A 19,499-nucleotide genomic window follows, 5' to 3' on the forward strand; every position below is an offset into this window, starting at 1 on the left:
AGGATGGAGACACAAGTATATGTAATTGCTATTAGTGACATAGTGTTGGGGAAGATAGCTTAGGAACTGCTATCAGGTTTTTCTAACACATGGTTCTCAGCTGGAGGCAGTTTCTTCTGTGGTTGCAATCTTGGGGGTCATTTCTTAGATTGTCATAATTAGGGGATACCGCTGAGACCATCTACTGGGATGAGGTCTGGGGTACTACCCAAAATCCTGCAGTGAACAGGGCCACTCTTCCAAACAGTTGCCTGTTTCACAACGTCACTGGTGCCACTGCTGACTCTAGACCATATGGTTAGGGGATTTGTGGAGACTGTAGGGACTTTATACTTCCTGCTGAGATTACAGACTCATGTGACTAAAAATAAAGCAAGGAACCATACATGAATGAATGAGGTCAGGTATAAAACTAGAAAAGGATGGAGTAGGGGGTAAACCTATAGCAAATTAGAAAGTAATAACCTATCTGCTAAGTCACTTCAGTCGTGTCCGACTCTGTGGGACCCCATCCCTGGGATTCTCCAAGCAAGAACACTGGAGTGGGTTGCCATTTCCTTCTCTAATGCATAGAAGTGAGAAGTGAAAGTGAAGTCGCTCAGCCATGTTCGACTCTTCAAGACCCCATGGACTGCAGCCTACCAGGCTCCTCCATCCATGGGATTTTCCAGGCAAGAGTACTGGAGTGGGGTGCCATTGCCTTCTCCGAATAATCTATCTAATGTCACACGAATTTAGATTTAAAAATTAAACACTGTATGAGTCACGTAAAGCCCATCAACTAGTTGGATTTATCCATTAGCTGCCAGTTTTGGACTCTTGCCTCCACTCTTTTGTACTTGTTGGCTTTTCCCATGACTATGTATTACTTTATATAAAAATATACGTACACACACATACCTACACACAGATAACAAAAAACACACCTATTTTGTTTTTCTCAATACTTCCTCCAGTCCTCTCCTTTTCATTTTTGTAACCATAGTCTTAGTTGAAGTACTGGTCTTCTCTTTACACAATCATAATTCCCTTCTGAACTGAATTTACAGCTCATTCCAGCCACTTCTAACACATCCTATTATTTCTTCTTCAGCAGACATGGAAGCACCACCTAAGAAAGACAGCTGGTCAGAGTGTAAAAGCAAAAGTCATAAAATCAGTGCAAGCCTAAGTCAGATACACAGTATTATTTATAAATATCATATATAGGTGATCTATTAAAGATAAAGCTGTGTTAAGAAGCAATGGAGTAAGTAGTCAGATTTGTATTTTTTAAGAGCTCCCCCTGTCCCCAGTTGAAAGATTAGACTGAAAGGGCAAGACTTGAAGTGGGAGACAGGTGGCATTAGCTTCCCATTGCTGCCCTGACAAATTACCCCAAACTTAGCAGCTGAAAATAACAGGAATTTATTATCTCTCAATTTTTTAAGTCAGGAGCCTAAGTTGACCCTACTTGTTTCTCTGTTCTGGATTTTATAGACTGAAAAAAAGATACTAGCTGGCTAGGTTCTTAATGATAGTCTGGGAAGTATACTTTTCCACATTTATTCAGGTTGTTGACTGAATTCAGTTTCTTCTGGCTGTAGGACTTTGGTTTCCTTGCTGACCATTGACAGGGGGGCCACCCTTTGCTTCTAGAGACTTTTTTAGTTCTAGCACATAGGCCCCTATGTCTCAGAATCAGCAATGATGTGTCAAATACTTCTCATGCTTGGAATTAATCCCTTTCTGTTTTGTTTTGTTTTTTGGAATTGCTCCCTTTCTTAAGGTCAACTGATTAGTAATCTTAATTACATCTGCAAAATCCCTTTGCAGTATTACCTGGGTGAGTGTTCAATTGAATACCAGGAGATGGGACTCCTAGACAGAGATGTCTTTAAATTACAGTTGACCTGGAAAAAAAAGATAGGGGCTTATACTGAGGCATTAGAAATGGGAATGGAAGAGAGAGAATGAGGAGAGGTATTAAAGAGGTAGATCCAAAGACCTTGGTCACTAATGAGAAAGAGGTGGGGGGAGAGAGGGCTCCAGGGACATGGACTTAGCAGAGCCGGGAAAATGAAACATGTGCTTCTGCAGAGGGTGATGATAAAGGAAGCATGCTGATTCTGGTTGTAGAACCACAGTCACAGTGAACTGAAGTGTGTCTCTCTGAAAGCAGGTGTGAAAGGGGCAAGACAACGGCACTGAATTGGAAGTCTGTATGGGGAACAGGTAGATACTGGATGCCTTGCCCTCTCATCATCCTGCCAAGTTTACCTTCTGTTGTTCAGCTGATAGGTCATGTCTGACTCTTTGCAACCCCATGGACTGCAGCATGCCAGGCTTCCCTGTCCTTCACTATCTCCCAGAGTTGGCTCAAATTTTGTCCATTGAGGCAGTGATGCCATCCAACCATCTCATCCTCTGTTGCCCCTTTCTCCTCTTGCCCTCAATCTTTCCCAGCATCAGAGTTTTTTCCAATTAGGCGGCTCTTCACATCAGGTGGCTAAAGTGTTGGAGCTTCAGCTTCAGCACCAGTCCTTCCAATGAATATGCAGGGTTGATTTCCTTCACAATTGACTGGTTTGATCTCCCTGCAGACCAAAGGACTTTCAAGAGTCTTGTCCAACACCACAATTCAAAAACATCAGTTCTTTGGCACTCAGCCTTCTTTATAATCCAACTCTCACATCCCTTCATAACTACTAGAAAAACCATAACTTTGACTCTACAAACCTTTGTTGGCAAAGTGATGTCTCTGCTTTTTAATACGCTGTCTAGGTTTGACATAGCTTTTCTTCCCAAGAGCAAGCGTCTTTTACTTTTGTGGCTGCAGTCCCCATCCACAGTGATTTTGGAGCTCGAGAAAATAGTTTTCTTTCTGGAGAAACTATACCAGAGAGGCACCTGTCTTGGAAACATGAGGCTTAGTGGAGACAAGGAGAGAAGTGTTACGCTAGAAACTACACTCCCTAGATCCCTCTATTGGCTCAGCTGCCACACCAACAGCCATATTTTAATTTAGAGTAGGCAGGAGATTAGAGGAGTCATCTCTGAAAAGATGGACTAGCCTCAGAATGAAGGCAAAGATATATTAATTTCAGGGAATTCTCCCAAAAGCAATAACTAGATCTCCCAGTGTGATTATTTGTCCACTTTGTTTGCAGGCTACACCCAAGCTCAGAGGTTGCAGTCAGCTTTTGAGCAGCTCACTCCTAAAGCCAATATCACCAGCCATTGTTTAGGTTCCTAAGTGAGTTCCCACTTGTTGGAGGGCAGGCCTGATTCAGTTGGAAACCTGTCGTTTTAGAATACCAACTTTTTATCATATAGCCACAGCTGGTCAGGTTGGCAGCCTTGAGCCCAGCACTGTTCTCATTGGTGCAGGCCACTTTCCAACTCACTCCTTTTTATTTTATTGCAAAATAAAATAGTTTATTGCAAAAGTTCCATGGTCCGTCTTCCACAACCATCTTCATCCCAGAATTACTTCAGGAGACAAGATTCTTCCTTCACTCCTTGTCAAAATTGGGATTCATCGTAATCCATTTGAGAGTTGGTATGCTTATGAACTTAGCAGACCTCAATGGAAAATTAAATATTGGTAACACAACTACGTTTGAAAAGTTGTCACGAACCCACTATGAGGCTGGTTGTTCTGTTTCTTGTAGTTTCCAAACATTTGTACTTAAACGTCTCATAGGGAAGCCAGAGGTTATTTTCAGTTCTTAAATCTCTGAATAAATTTCTCAGCATCTTTTAAAGTTACCAAATTAAGTTTCTAAGCTTTTAAACATTGAATAATACCATAGGCAAGGCTTAATATCTCATTGCCCCTCAAAGCTAGGAAGCTTTTAAGTTCATTTAGAATCTGCTGGAATACCTTAGCAAAATGCTTTTGTGGAAGGAATAAAATGATTGAATAAATGGTATGTGTGTGTGTGTATGTAGGGGGAATTTAGGAGGTAAAAGGGCAAGTTAAAGAATACTAAAAGAATTCACTCTGATTCCTTTTTGCTTTAAGAAAGACACACAAGTAGATATGCAAACATGTGAAAAGATAGTCACCACTCCTCTTAATAGGAGAAATTAAAATTTAAAGCTATAACAACAGACCAGTCGCCATTAGCAGAGACGTTTTTAACTGCTATGCCTTGTGTGTGAAAGTGTAAGGGACTCTCATCCACTGCTGGCGGGGTCTGTAAATTGGTAGGGCCTCCCAGGTGGGTCAGTGGTGAAAGATCCACCTGCCAATGCAGGAGATGCAGGTTCGATCCCTGGGTCGAGAAGATCCCCTGGAGGAGGGCATGGCAACCCACTCCAGTATTCTTGCCTGGAAAACTCCCTAGAGGAATTTTTAGAGGCAAGAGGTCAGAGGAGCCTGGCAGACTACAGGAGGTCACAAAGAGTCAGGCACAACTGAACACTGTATAAATTGGTACCAACCCAGAAGACAGCAATGTGTCAAACTCTTATCCAAACTTAGAGCACCCAAGATCTTTGACTTGGCAAGTCTGCTTCAAGGAATTTATTCTACAGATAGTTCTTGTATAGAAAATAGGGATATTTGGGATAGGACTATTTATTACAGCATTATTTGGGATAGCAGAGTCTAGAACAACCTAAATGGGCATTAATCAGAGACTAGTTAGATAATGAAATAACACGAAACCATTAAAAGTATAGAGCGATCTTCTGTGTGCTAATATGGAAAGATCTCCAAGAATGTATCTTTAGGCAAAAAGAGCAAGGTGGAGATTAGTGTACATTATTCTACCTTTAGTTTTTGTTTTAATTGTTATTAGAGTGTAGCTACTTTACAATGTTGTGTTTCTGCTGTAAGCAAAGTCAATCAGTTATATTCATACATATACATAAAGCCTCTCTTTTTTGGATTTCCTTCCCACTTAGGTCACCACAGAGCACTGAGAAGAGCTCTCTGTGCTGCATGGAAGGTTCTCATTACTTATCTACATCATACGTAGTATCAATAGTATATAATACGTCCATCCCAGTCTCCCAATTTATCCCACCCCCTTTCCCCCTCCCTTGGTGTCCATGTTTGTTGTCTACATCTGTGTCTCTATTTCTGCTTTGCAAATAGGTTCATCTGTCCATTTTCCTAGATTCCACATATATGCATTTATATATGGTATTTCTTTTTCTGACTTATTTCACTTAGTATGACAGTCTCTTGGTCCATCTATGTCTGCAAATGGCAGGTTTTTTCCTTTTTATGGTTAAGTAATACTCAATTATTCATGATCTGAGCCACAGTCAGCTCCTGGTCTTGTTTTTGCTGACTGTATAGAGCTTCTCCATCTTTGGCTGCAAAGAGTATAATCAATCTGATTTCAGTGTTGACCATTTGGCGATGTCCATGTGTAGAGTCTTCCCTTGTGTTGTTGGAAGAGGGTGTTTGCTAAGACCAGTGCGTTCTCTTGGCAAAACTCTATTAGCCTTTGCCCTGCTTCATTCCGTGCTCCAAGGCCAAATTTGCCTGTTACTCCAGGTGTTTCTTGACTTCCTACTTCTGCATTCCGGTCCCCTATAATGAAAAGGATGTCTTTTTTGGGTGTTAGTTCTAAAAAGGTCTTGTAAGTCTTCATAGAACCATTCAACTTCCGCTTCTTCAGCGTTACTGGTTGGGGCATAGGCTTGGATTACTGTGATATTGAATGGTTTGCCTTGGAAACGAACAGAGATTATTCTGTCATTTTTGAGACTGCATCCAAGTACTGCATTTTGGACTCTCTTGTTGACCATGATGGCTACTCCATTTCTTCTAAGGGATTCCTATCCACAGTAGTAGATAAAATACGTGAACTGTGAACTTCCAGATGTTCAAGCTGGTTTTAGAAAAGGCCGAGGAACCAGAGATCAAATTGCCAACATCCGCTGGATCATCGAAAAAGCAAGAGATTTCCAGAAAAACATCTATTTCTGCTTTATTGACTATGCCAAAGCCTTTGACTGTGTGGGTCACAATAAACTGTGGAAAATTCTTCAAGAGATAGGAATACCAGACCACCTGACCCACCTCTTGAGAAACCTATATGCAGGTCAGGAAGCAACAGTTAGAACTGGACATGGACCAACAGACTGTATCCAAATAGAAAAAGGAGTACATCAAGGCTGTATATTGTCACCCTGCTTATTTAACTTATATGCAGAGTACATCATGAGAAACGCTGGGCTGGAGGAAGCACAAGCTGGAATCAAGATTGCCAGGAGAAATATCAGTAACCTCAGATATGCAGATGACACCACCCTTATGGCAGAAAGTGAAGAGGAACTAAAAAGCCTTTTGATGAAAGTGAAAGAGGAGAGTGAAAAAGTTGGCTTAAAGTTTATCATTCAGAAAACTAAGATCATGGCATCTGGTCCCATCACCTGATGGGAAATAGATGGGGAGACAGTAGAAACAGTGTCGGACTTTATTTTTTTGGGCTCCAAAATCACTGCAGATGGTGATTGCAGCCATGAAATTAAAAGACACTTACTCCTTGGAAGGAAAGTTATGACCAACCTAGATAGCATATTAAAAAGCAAGAGACATTACTTTGCCAACAAAGGTCCGTCTAGTCAAGGCTATGGTTTTTCCAGCAGTCATGTATGGATGTGAGTTGGACTGTGAAGAAAGCTGAGTGCCAAAGAATTGATGCTTCTGAACTGTGGTGTTGGAGAAGATTCTTGAGAGTCCCTTGGACTGCAAGGAGATCCAAGGAGTTCATCCTAAAGGAGATCAGTCCTGAGTGTTCATTGGAAGGACTGATGTTGAAGCTGAAACTCCAATACTTTGTCCACCTGATACAAAGTGCTGACTCATTGGAAAAGACCCTGATGCTGGGAGGGATTGGGGGCAGGAGGAGAAGGGGACGACAGAGGATGAGATGGTTGGATGGCATCACCGACTCGATGGACATGAGTTTGAGTAAACTCTGGGAGTTGGTGATGGACAGGGAGCCTGGCATGCTGCAATTCATGGGGTTGCAGAGTCGGACACGACTGAGCGACTGAACTGAACTGAATACTCCATTGTATATATGTACCACATCCTCTAATCCATTCCTCTGTTGATAGACATTTAGGTTGCTTTCATGTCCTGGCTATTGTAAATAGTGCTCCAATAAACATTGGCATATGTGTATCTTTTGGAGATATAGTTTTTTCCCAGTATATGTCCAAGAATGGGATTGCTGGGGTCACATGGTAGTTCTATTTTTATTTTTTTTTAAGGAGCCTCCACACTGTTCTCCACATTCCCACCAATAGTGTAGGAGGGTTCCCTTTTCTCCATACCCTCTCCAGCATTTATTGTTGTAGATTTTTTGATAAACACCATTGATCAGTGTGAGATGGTATCTCATTGTAGTTTTTTTTATTTTTTTTTTTATTAGTTGGAGGCTAATTACTTTACAATATTGTAGTGGTTTTTGTCATACATTGACATGAATCAGCCATGGATATATTTGCATTTCTCTGATTATTAGTGATGTTGAGCATCTTTTCATGTGCCTCTTGGCCATCTGTACGTGTTCTTTGGAGAAATGCCTATGTAGGTCTTATGCCCATTTTTGATTGGGCTGTTTGTTTTTTCTTGATACTGAGCTGCACAAGCTGTTTGTTTATTTTGGAAATTAATCCCCTTGTTGGTTGCTTAGTTTGCAAATATTTTCTCCCATTCTGAGGGTTGTCTTTTCATCTTGTTTATGGTTTCCTTTGTCATGCAAAAGCTTTCAAGTTTAATTAGGTACCATTTATTTATTTTTGTTTTTAAAAATAAAAAAATGTAATGGAGAGTGACTGCTAATGACTATGGGTTTCTTTCTGGGGTTATAAAAATGTTCTGGAATTAGATAGTCATGATATTATTAGATGTCATTAGATGATCATGATGTTATTAGATATTCACGATGTGAATATACTGAAATGCACTGAATTGTAAACCTTAAAATGGTAAATTTTATGATATGTGAATTATATGACCATAAAAATACAAAGCAATAAAGGTATGCATACTCCTTTGCTTAGTTGTATTCAACTCTTTGTGACCCCATGGACTATAGCCTACCAGAGTCCTCTGTCCATGGCATTTTCTAAGAATACTGGAATGGGTTGCTATTTCCTCCTCCAGGGAATCTTCCCGACCCGGGAATTGAACCCATGTCTTCTGTGTCTCCTGTATTGCAGGTGGATTCTTTACCACTGAGCCATCAGGGAAGCCCCCATATTAAAGTTATACACCTATACAAAGAAAAAATGAACTGTTTCTAAAAGGATGTATTGAAAACTGGCAAAAGATGTAGTTTGGGGAAGTGGGGAGAAAATGATGGGAGTGGAAGGGAGGCTTATTATTCACCACATACAGCAGTGTGTGCCTTTGAAATTCTGAAATACGCATTTGTATCACCTAATCAAAAACACCATACTTTATAGAAAGGGAATCTGTTAATTATTAAATATACTTTAACAATATAAAAGCAATTTAAGAAATTGTACCTATAAACTGTACAATTCCATTGTGATTTAACTTTGGTTTTATTGTCAAGTTACCAAATGAAGTATTTGGGAATATGAAGAAATGCATGTTAGAGTAATTTTTAAAGAAAACTGCAATTTTTAAGGAAAACTGTAAACCACTCAAGAAAGTAGGCCATGCTAATTAGAAGGAATTAATTGGGTAATTGCATTTCACCTACTTAAAATCCCCCATCACCTGTAATTGAAGTAACTTTCCTCTCTCTTCCAGTCCCTAAACCATTATGTGGTATTGACAGTGTTGTGTAACAAGGTTCTGAATCCCTCATCAAAAGTGGCTTTATTTCAGTGGAGGATTCCATAACCCTGTATGAGCTGATAATAATGGAAACAACCTTGAGATTATACACAATGTGATTGAACCTGATTAACTAAAGAGAATAACTTTATACAAATATGATGATACACTATTATAACTGATTAAGGTGATATGAGGAGCCTTGAAGAGAAGGCCAAGAGGGGGGTAAGAATGCAGTTAAGAGATGTTCTGCGTGGCTTGGCAAGCAGTGGTACATGAACTTGATCATTTCTTATTCCCACACCCACTCCTTTTTTCCCGTGAGTGAAAATTGGTCCAAAGGATATTGACTGACTCTTGAATTTCTTAGAAAAATAAATCTTCAGAAAACTTATTTGACACAAAGAGATGTGTTTACCACACATGGAGACCAATGGAGAGGAAGAAACTTCTGTTCCCTAATTTAAGTATTAGCATGATGAATAGACTTATATATTCCTTTTTCTCCTACTGCTTTTGCAAGGAGCAATATGAACATGAAATAGAGAAACTCTCAAAGGATATCCACTTCACGTGTGTGTTTCAGATATATAACGAAAGAAGATGTTGCTGCAGCCTCGATGGACAAGGTGAAGAATGACGGAGGCCACGTCCGACTGATCACAAAGGGGCCCAGGCCAGGGAACCCTTCTACAAAGTAAGAGGTTTTTTACTTGTCAGGCATAGTGTTACTAAGGCTCTTTCTTTAAATGAATGTGTTCATTTCTATAACAATAATTTACCTCTGTGTGACCACTTTACATGTTACAAAAAGCTTTTACAATGTAATAGCTCTTCTGTCCTAGCAATGCTGTGAGGCTCCTGATGCCATAAATTAGAGATTAAGAAGGTACCTGAGGCCAAGTGGGTTATGTGACCTGCCCCAGGCTACCAGATACTAGTATTGAGGTCCAATCTGGGCTCTGTCCCTCAGTCTTGAGTTCCTTCTATCATAAAAAGTTTTTCTCTTAACACTTCTAACAGCAAAGTAACTATTCTAATTCCCATGCAGGACTTTTCAACATTCTTGAATAATGTCCCTTTTCCTTTAGTTTAACAAAGTGAGCTTATGTCCTGCCATGTTTCATCTCTAATTTTAATTCTATCAACTCCAAGTTTACCTGTAAGGAGGCACGTATGTAGCAAGTCTCCCATTCTAATTCCTATCAGCACTGTTGGTTCCCTGGTTCTGCCACCGAATGGATGTGAACAGTCTGTCTCCTGAAGGCCAGCAATATTCAGATGTTCATGGAAGTCTTGGTAATGGCCTCCTGGTCCTAATGAAGTGTGTGACCCAACACACTGAGTGAGCAGGGTAGCCTGACTTTTCCCAGACTGAAGAAGCATTTTCTAACTTTTTATTTTCCATCTTCTCCAGATGCCTCAGAGTCTGTGTAACTTGAAGACATCTAAGTTACAAAGAGAGGCAGCGTATTTGTATTCAAATTAATTTTTCTGAACACACCATTCTTTCTTTTCCTTTGTGTGTAATAAAGTGCTGACTATAGCTATTAATATTTCATTTCCCCAGTGAATCACAGAATCTGCATGCCCTATGTTTGCTGTTTGTCAGCACATAAACTTTGAAGACCTTTAAATGAAATAACAATGATTTAAAATAGAGTAAGCCTTCATTAATTACCTATTCAATGTTTTGCCCCTTCTAGAGAATTTCTTGAAGATGGAGAAGGTGTCCCATTTCTAAATGCCTGTACAGCCCACAGTGATCTCACTCTGAAGGCTTCTACATCCAAAGGCTATTTGCAGGCTGTGGATAACGAAGGAAATCCACTTTGCCTTCGCTGTCAGCAGCCCACTTGCCAAACTAAGCAAGAGCGTAAAGCAAATGCTTGGGATTCACGGTTCTGTTCTCTGAAATGTCAGGAGGAGTTTTGGATTCGATCTAATAATAGTTACCTGCGAGCCAAACTATTTGAAATTGAACATGGTGTGTGTCAGCTGTGTAATCTGAATGCACAAGAACTCTTTTTACGTCTGAGAGATGCCCCTAAAAGTCAGAGGAAGAGTCTTCTGGATGCTACCTGGACCTCAAAGCTCCCATTGGAACAGGTAAATTTTAATCACTGACTGATAAAGACAGCATTGCACTGTGATGAGCATTGACTCACTTTCCTCTTAAAACCTTTTTAATAGGAGAACTTTCAGATACATTTACAAAAGCAGAGTAATGAACCCACACACCTGTCACCCAACTTTACCAACATTTTGCTATTCATTTTCATGTCTCCCTCACTTCGATTCTTTTTCTCTCCTGGAATTATTTTAAAGTAGATCTCAGACAGCTTTTCATTTCACCCTTAGATACTTTCATTATGTACCTTTCACAGATGAAGACTTTCTTTCTCCCTCGCCTTTGTCTTTCTCTTTTAAATATAAACCCATAGCCCAAGATCCGTGATCACACCCAACATAATTATTGGTTTCCCAGATGGTCTCAAAAATATCTTGCAATTGCTTTGTTCAAATTAGGATCAAAATATGACCTGCACATTGCATTTGGTCATTATACCTCTTATGTTTCATTTAATCTGTAGTATAACCCCTTTCTTTTTTTTACTCCACTGATTGTTAAAGAAACCAGATCATTTGCCTGTGGGGATTTCCCACATTCTGGATTTGTGTGTGGTCCACATTCTGGACCTGTATCCTCATGATGTTGTTTGACATGTTTCTCTATCTCCCTGACTTATTAGATAATGGTTATAAGATCTAGAAGTTTAATTAGATTCTTTTTTCAACATTTTTTAATGTGACCATTTTTTAAAGTCTTTATTGAATTTGTTACAGTACTGTTTATGTTTTATGTTTCGGTTCTTTGGCCTCAAGGCACGTGGGTTCTTAGCTCCCCCACCAGGAATCGAACCTGTACCCCCTGCACTGGAAGGCGAAATCTTAACCACTGAACCACCAGGGAAGTCCCTAACTAGATTCTCATTAGATTATTTTGGGAAGAGATCGTAACAGATGGTGCATTGCACTGAGAGGCACTTAGGGTCTGGTCATTCCATTTTCCATGATGTTAATATTGAGTGACAAGGGGTAAACAGATAATCCCTAAAATGTAGTTCATTACAATGCAAAGGAAACTTATATTTGTTTATTCCACTGTAAAATGTAATTTATGATAAAATACTCTTCCCAACACAGTATTCTCAGTATCACTTTGACTCCCAAAACTCAGTTGGGTTTCCATTGTTGTGATCCAAGCACCTCTAAACTTCAAACTAGAGCAAAATGTATAAATTTGTAGTATGCTTCGTTTTTAAAAATGACTCTACAAAAATATTGGATAAATTCCAGCAAAAACCTTACAGTTTTATTTACTTAGTATTGCTGAATTAAGTAATAAGCATTTCTGCAAAGGTGAAGTAGCATGACTTTCAGAGGAAGGGAAATACACTATTCCCCTAACGTTATCCAGAGCTCTTGAAAGATCTTCTAGTCTAGTTGGTGAGCCGTGTGTGACACCCATCCCAGAGACATCAGCCAGACTCCAGCTACTGTCTGCTGCCTCCATGTGGAGACTTCCAGAAGACACACACAAAAAATGACTCATGGACACCTGGAAGGCAGTCTGTCCAAGAATGCAGAAGTAATGTAGCATACATCTAGAAGAGGAGCGCTTAGAGAATAAGCAGTGCCCAGGGCACGGATGGGGTTGACCAGGGGGAGAGGGGGTGCTTCTTTCCAGAGGTGACTTTAGAACATAGAAAGCTGGCCCCGAGTGATTTAGAATTCTCGGGAAGAATAAAGAAGCACCTTCTGGATTACAAAATGTCACGGTGGAGACTGCTCAGCACAGAAGGTTCGGTCACAAACGAGACGACCAAAACGGGTGTTTCTCCCCTGAGAGTGTGCCACTCGCTTTATGCACAAGAAGCCATGTGGCATTGCCTCTGACAATGCCAACCCCAAACATAAAAATCATAGATATCTTCTAACCGAAGACGGCAAGTTCAGTATAGGAGAGAGAAAGTCAGCCCATCTACAGTGGAGTTCAAGCAGACGGTTTACTGCCTCAGTTTGCTGCCTCCTAGGGCTGCGCTCTCGGGCCAGACACTGTTAAGGTCCCCATGCTGTCTGTGGGCCTGACAGCTTTCCTAAAGCACTTCAGAGATGTGTCACAGATTCCCATGGCCAGCAGCCATGAAGTTGATTATAGAGTCTTCCTTGTTCAAGACCAAGGAAACAAAAACCACTTTCACACTAATCTTTGTCCCATTTAAACCACTCTATTTACACTGCTATGCTGTGAACTGTGACCTCAGATCAAATGCTAAAATAATACCAATTAAATGTCAGTCATCACTGGTTAAATATAAAGTGTGTCTACAAGGACTGGCCTAGGTAGTGTCTACTTTAAATGAATATCTTTGTTTATTCTAAATATTCAAGTTACAGAGATTTGTTCTAGAAATTTGATTCCAGTCCATGTAACTTAGGAGGTTCTCAGGTAATCGCAAAAGTTCTAGATGATCACTATTAAACGTCACTGGTACAGGTACAAATGCATTTAGGTCAACAATTAAAGGCTGAGTTCAGTAATACTCAGAAGTTTTCCATTTCTAATCTTTTTATCAGTTTTGTTTTCGTAACTATATAAACTAGTTCAAAGGTGCATAAGCAACTGATTTTTCCCAGTCTGTCAGGAGGCATGGTGTTTTATACTTGCTTGTAATTTTTTCCAAAATGGGTTTAGGTAAGGGGGGAAAAAACACCTTTTTCCGAGACATATTTTGTTATTACTTTCAAATTGCTAACCTAGAGGGTTTTTCCTGCTCACAGTAAAAGCTATAAAAAACCACCCTACGTACTTCGCCCTGTGATTTTGCTGCGTGCACATGACGGCACGATTCAGGGCCAGCAGTCCCCACAGTGTGTGTTGAAACTTGCTGACGCTGCGCTCCTGTTACAGCTCAACGAGATGATAAGCAGCCCAGGGGAAGGGCTCTTCTGGCAGGCGGACCACGTCCAGCCCGTGTCTGGAGGGGGCGGGCAGTGCTCCCTGGACAACCTGCAGACCCTCTGCACAGTCTGCCACAGAGAGGTCAGTGACGCCTGCAGACACGTCTGACTCCATCCTCAGACAGCTCTTTGGAAACGTGCATACACGTGTGGAGGGTTACACAGGTGGCTCTATCTCCTGGTCTGGGGTCTGAGACGTGTTTTATTCTTTTCATTACCTACCACTGGAGTTTTTTCTTGAGGTCTATGCAAGTTCTCAGTCACAGATGAAAAAGAAACTGCTTTCCTTTCCATTTATTCTAGGACCAGGAAATTTTCACCACTACCTAGAAGAAAATGAATACAACTTACGTATTGCACAGTTTTGAAAAGACCCAGACCCTCAAACTAGAAGTTCAGTGAATTGGAACAGTGGCATATATTTGCATCTGCAGCTAAATATGGCCTGAAATATCTGAGAACATGAATAAATTATCTCTAGGACCAACTCTGGAGAAGGCAATGGCACCCCACTCCAGTACTCTTGCCTGGAAAATCCCATGGACGGAGGAGCCTGGTAGGCTGCAGTCACGGGGTCTCGAAGAGTCCAACATGGCTGAGCGACTTCACTTTCACTTTTCACTTTCACACATTGGAGAAGGAAATGGCAACCCACTCCAGTGTTCTTGCCTGGAGAAGCCCAGGGATGGGGTCCCACAGAGCAGGACATGACTGAAGTGACTTAGCAGTAGCAGTTAGCAGTAGCAGGACTAACTCAGTTCCACATAGAGGCATTACACTGTTGACCTAAATATGAAACCTGGTACATCTTGGAGCAATTACCTAGTGCTTAAATCTAAAGGAAAAGAATAACATAATATGGTCTGTCAACTAGGATGAATTTTTAACAAGTAGTTCAGCAAAAGGTCTCAGGATCTAGCTGTTAAGATATAATCTTAGAAAGCAGCATACATTTAATATGCAACTTTGTACCCAACTTTTTTTCCACTTATGGCAAAATTTAAGTATTTTCCCATGTTCCCGTGACAAGCATTCAGTGTTTATCATCTAAAATGGCTGCATATTATTCTATTGAACACATCTCTACTGTGGTTAATTACGGCACTCCCATACTGATGAACACTGAAGTTGTTTACATTCTTTGGTTCATATACACAATACTGCCAACCACGTTTTTTTGTATACAAACTATTTTTTACATTTCGAGGTTGTTCCTTAAGATAGATTCTCAGTTATAAAATCATTGAGTCAAGTTTTAAGATTTTGAGTCAAGTTTTGAGACAGCAGGAGATGAATTCCCTCCATGCTGTTTTCCAAAGGATTGTACTCAGGTATGCTCCTTCGATCCTGGCGGTGAAAAGTGCCTGTTTAACTGCACTGGTATTGCTGCTGTGGTGAAAGAATTATTTTGTTTACTTGTAATTTTTTCAAAATGGGTTAGGTAAGAGGGAAAAAAATCTTTTTCAGAAACATATATTTTATTGCTTTCAAATTGCTAACCTAGAGGCTTTATTTTAAAGACCCTGATATTTGTAAAAATGCTAATCAACTGTATTTACATTTTGAGAATTTTTCAGATCCTTTGCCAGCATTCATATCATAGGAGCACTTTCTTAGCCTCTTTTTAATATTTCAGATTTCTCAATTTATTCACAAATTTTATTGTGTAAAAATTATGTAAATAAGTTTTACATAAATAGGATCATGTCATAAGAAGGGCTTTGTTTTGGTTTTAGTTTTAGCCTTTTTTTCCTCTCCTTACCCCTTCTACCTGGATAACTTCACACATACATGGACTTCAATTGGGCAAAAGGTTATCTGATTTCTTAACTGTGCAAACTGTTAGCACAGTCAAGATCTGTAAGAAAATTAAGATACAGCAAAAGAGAATGCTGTGCCTTCTTCTGTAATCACCATTTCAGTGTCTCATGAAAAATGTTTATATTAGCAAAAGAATCCAATTCTGTTCTATCTCATTTTGTTTTTTTTCATTGGCTTGGCTGTTAGGTTGGGACAGGCTTTCAAGCCCAGAGAACAGGAGGTGGGCAGGCCCTGCACACACCTAGACCTCAGAGTTGCTGGCTTAGTAACCCCACTAAGGGCAAGCACTGGTACACGAGTGTGGTAATAATGTATATTTTTTCAGAATTAACAGTTTTTGAGTTGCTATAGCTGGTACTTTAATTCTAACATGTGTACACACGCATTACTTTTTTTAACTTTTAGAGAACTGCCCGTCAAGCCAAGGAAAGAAGCCAGGTGAGAAGACAATCTTTAGCATCAAAACATGGATCAGACATCACACGATTTTTGGTAAAGAAATGAAGCATAAACATTTTTAAATGAATGACATATGGCTTATATGTGGAGAAGTCACCAAATTTTTTTTGTGCTTGTCTAATATTTTAAAAGTGAAGATTTTCAAAACGCAAGTCAAGAATTCATCTTCCCTTTTCATGTTAAATGCTTTTAGCGTTAATACTTTTTGAAGTACTTAACAAACTGAAATACAATACTAAATATTTCTATGATCTTCTTGATATCATGCAGACTCCATTATATTTCAGTAAGGGTTTGTTAAGCTTTCACTTTCCCCTGACTATACCTTAATCACTGTATTATGCATAGATTGCTTTTGAAAAATATACTCTCAATTACTTGAAAAATGCTTCTGGGTTAGTATTGGTCATGGACTGCTATGTGCCCAAATGCAAAGCCATTGTAAAGCCATAAGGGAAATTTTGGAGGCAAATCATCATTATTCTGGAATTCTAGACCAATCATGACCTCCTTGCTTAGTATGCAAGAGAACTTGTTCACGAAATGCCTCCAAAATGAACCTGGGGTGCATATTTTGAGTGTTGTCTTCGTTTTATTTCTTAGCCAGTTGTCTTTACTGAAAAGATGCTTTTGAAAATAACCTAATTGGACCCATGGTGTTTGTGGATAATTCAGGGATTCTGGCTGAAGTAACTGTTAAAACATGTTTTAAAAAAACCAAAATGCCATTTAAACTTCATTTTTTAATTTGTCTTAATGCATAAAACTAGGCTTACTGTCAAAGCATTCTTTGTCTCAAGGTTATCATTTTCTGGTTTTAAAGTCCTATTTTATTAAAAGGGTATTCCTGAAATCTCTTTTAAAAGGGATGATGATGATAAAACACTTTTTTCTAAAGTATGATCAGATGGAGATAAATATTTAAAAAGTGCAAGGGTAACATTAAAATGTAATTGATAGACATGAAAGAGTGATGATGAAAGAAAACTAAGACATAATCTGGCAATACATCAGAATCATGAGAGAATCAGAATCAATACGTTAGAACTCACAAAGTCAAGGAAGAACTACATTCACAAAAGGCCTGTTTGTAAATACTGTTTGGATGTAACATTAGTTTGAGTACTCTTTAGTTTTAATTAGTAGCTGGTATTGCACAACATATATTTTTATAAATATTATACAATCATTAATCTTCCAGAGTTTTTTTTAAGTTTACAGTATTTCATTGACATGATGTAACGGGTGTTTTCAGTCGTGTCTGACTTTCTGTGATCCTCTGGACTGCCAGGCTGCTCCATCCATGGAGTTTTCCAGGCGAGAGTACTGGACTGAGGTGCCATTCTGTTTCTCTAGGACTTCTGACCCATGTCTCTTGCGCCTGCTGCATTGGCAGGCAGATTTTTTTACCTGCACCAGCTGGGAATCCCCTTGTATGAGATCAAATTTTACAGTTCATTTTTAAAATTAGTTGGGCTTTCTTTGGCCTTCTTTCTGCTTTGCTGGTCAGGCTCTTTGCAGTTTTCTGCCTCATTGCCAGGGAAACCAAGGATCCCTCACAGTTGAAAGCTGAGAAGCCAGCACGCTACTTTCCCTCCAGCATGAGATATTTGCAAGTGAGACCGGTCTAAGCAGGTCAGATTTGAGTGGAGCTTGCTCTTTAGATCAAACTAAAGTGGTAATTCCAGGGAGAAAATTCTCAGTGTGGGAACTATATGAGTGTTGGAGGTGAAATGACCCATGAAGATGGTTTCTCTCCTTGCCAGATTTCAAAATTCCAGGTAAAAATGCTATAAGAGCATCAAAAAAATCATAAATAGGGCTTCCCTAGTGGCTCAGAAGGTAAAGAATCTGCCTACAATGCAGGAGACCTGGGTTCAGTCCTTAGATTGGGGAGATCCCCTAGAGAAGGAGATGGCAACTCACTGCAGTATTCTTGCCTGAAGGACTCCATGGACAAAGGAGCCTGGTGGGCTGCAGTCCACAGGGTTGCAAAGAGTCGGCTATGACTGGGTGACTTTCACTCACGCACTCAGGATATATTTAAGCAAGGAGATGAAAGCTTTGTACACTGAAACTACAAGTCTTTGGTGAAAGAAACTGAAGAAGACACAAACAAATGGAAGAAATTCCATGTTCCTGGATCAGAAAAGTTAATATTGTTAAAATAGCCATACTACCTGAAGCAATCTATAGATTCAGTGCAGTCATCCCTATCAAAATTCCAGTGGCATTTTCAAAGAAATAAGAAAAAAAAAAATCCTAAAACATGTATGGAACCAATAGCCAGAGCAATCTTGAGAAAGTAGAACAAACATACCATTTTTCTGCCCATTTTTTGATTGGGTTGTTTTTTCAATATCAAGCTACATGAGCTGTGTGTATATCGTGGAGATTAAGCCCTTGTCAGTTGCTTCATTTGCAAATTTTTTTTTTCCCATTCTGAGGGTTTTCTTTTCCTTTTTTAAGCAATGGCACCCCATTCCAGTACTCTTGCCTGGAAAATCCCATGGATGGAGGAGCCTGGTAGGCTGCGGTCCATGGGGTCACTAAGATTCAGGCACGACTGAGCAACTTCACTTTCACTTTTCTATGCTATGCAAAAGATTTTAGGTTTAATTAGGTCCTATTTTTAATTGTTATTACCCTAGGAGGTAGATCAAAAAAGATACTGCTGCAATTTATATCAAAAATTGCTCTATGTTTTCTCTAAGAATGTTATAGTATCTAGTCTTACATTTAGGTCTTTGGTCCATTTTGAGTTTTTTTTGTGTATGGTGTTACAGTGGGCTCAAATTTCACTCTTACATGTAGTTTTTCTAGCACCACTTAATGAAAAGCCTTTCTCCGATGTAAATTCTTCCCCTGCTTGTCACAGATTAATTGACCATAGGTAAGTGGGTCTATTTTTTTAATTTTATTGGACTGCAGTTGATTTACAATGTTGTTAGTCTCAGATGTACAACAAAGTGATTCAGTTATACATATACATATATATTTTCATTCTTTTTCAGATTATTATATAGGTTATCACATAATACTGAGTTCCCTGTGCTATATACACTAGGTCCTTGTTTGGTTGTCTATCTTATATATAGTAGTATGTTAATCTTATATATAGTGTATGTTAATCCCAAGCTCCTGATTTATCCCTGCTCCCACATTTTCCTTTTGGTAACCATAAATTTGTTTTTTATATCTGTAAGTCTGTTTCTCTACTTTGTAAATAAGTTCAGTTGTATCATTTTTTAAAATTAGATTCCACATAGAGTGATATCGTATAATATGTCTTTATCTTACTTCACTTGGTATGATCGTCTAAGTCCATCCATGTTGTTGCAAATGGCATTATTTTTCCATATTTATGGACGTATGGATATGAGGGGTGTAGCCGGTGGGGGGGATGGTGGGATGAGCTGGGATGGGATTGGCC

General features: G+C 39.5%; 1 protein-coding gene across 3 annotated transcripts in view; it reads left to right on the plus strand.

The window, feature by feature from the left end:
• ZRANB3 (zinc finger RANBP2-type containing 3) overlaps positions 1–16,852 on the plus strand; it is a 273,757-nt gene extending 256,905 nt beyond the window's left edge. For 2 of the 3 annotated variants that reach the window (XM_020879240.2, XM_020879241.2), the window contains exons 18-21: positions 9,348–9,458; positions 10,468–10,870; positions 13,737–13,868; positions 16,013–16,852. In XM_020879240.2, the coding sequence (XP_020734899.2) occupies positions 9,348–9,458; positions 10,468–10,870; positions 13,737–13,868; positions 16,013–16,111 (745 nt within the window). In that variant the 3' untranslated portion in view covers positions 16,112–16,852. Of the gene's footprint in view, positions 1–9,284; positions 9,459–10,467; positions 10,871–13,736; positions 13,869–16,012 lie in introns of those variants that run through there. The other variant, XM_070476275.1, reaches the window with a different exon arrangement.
• The last annotated feature ends 2,647 nt before the right edge of the window (positions 16,853–19,499 follow it).

Source organism: Odocoileus virginianus, chromosome 13, assembly GCF_023699985.2.
Source record: "Odocoileus virginianus isolate 20LAN1187 ecotype Illinois chromosome 13, Ovbor_1.2, whole genome shotgun sequence".
Taxonomy (NCBI): domain Eukaryota; kingdom Metazoa; phylum Chordata; class Mammalia; order Artiodactyla; family Cervidae; genus Odocoileus; species Odocoileus virginianus.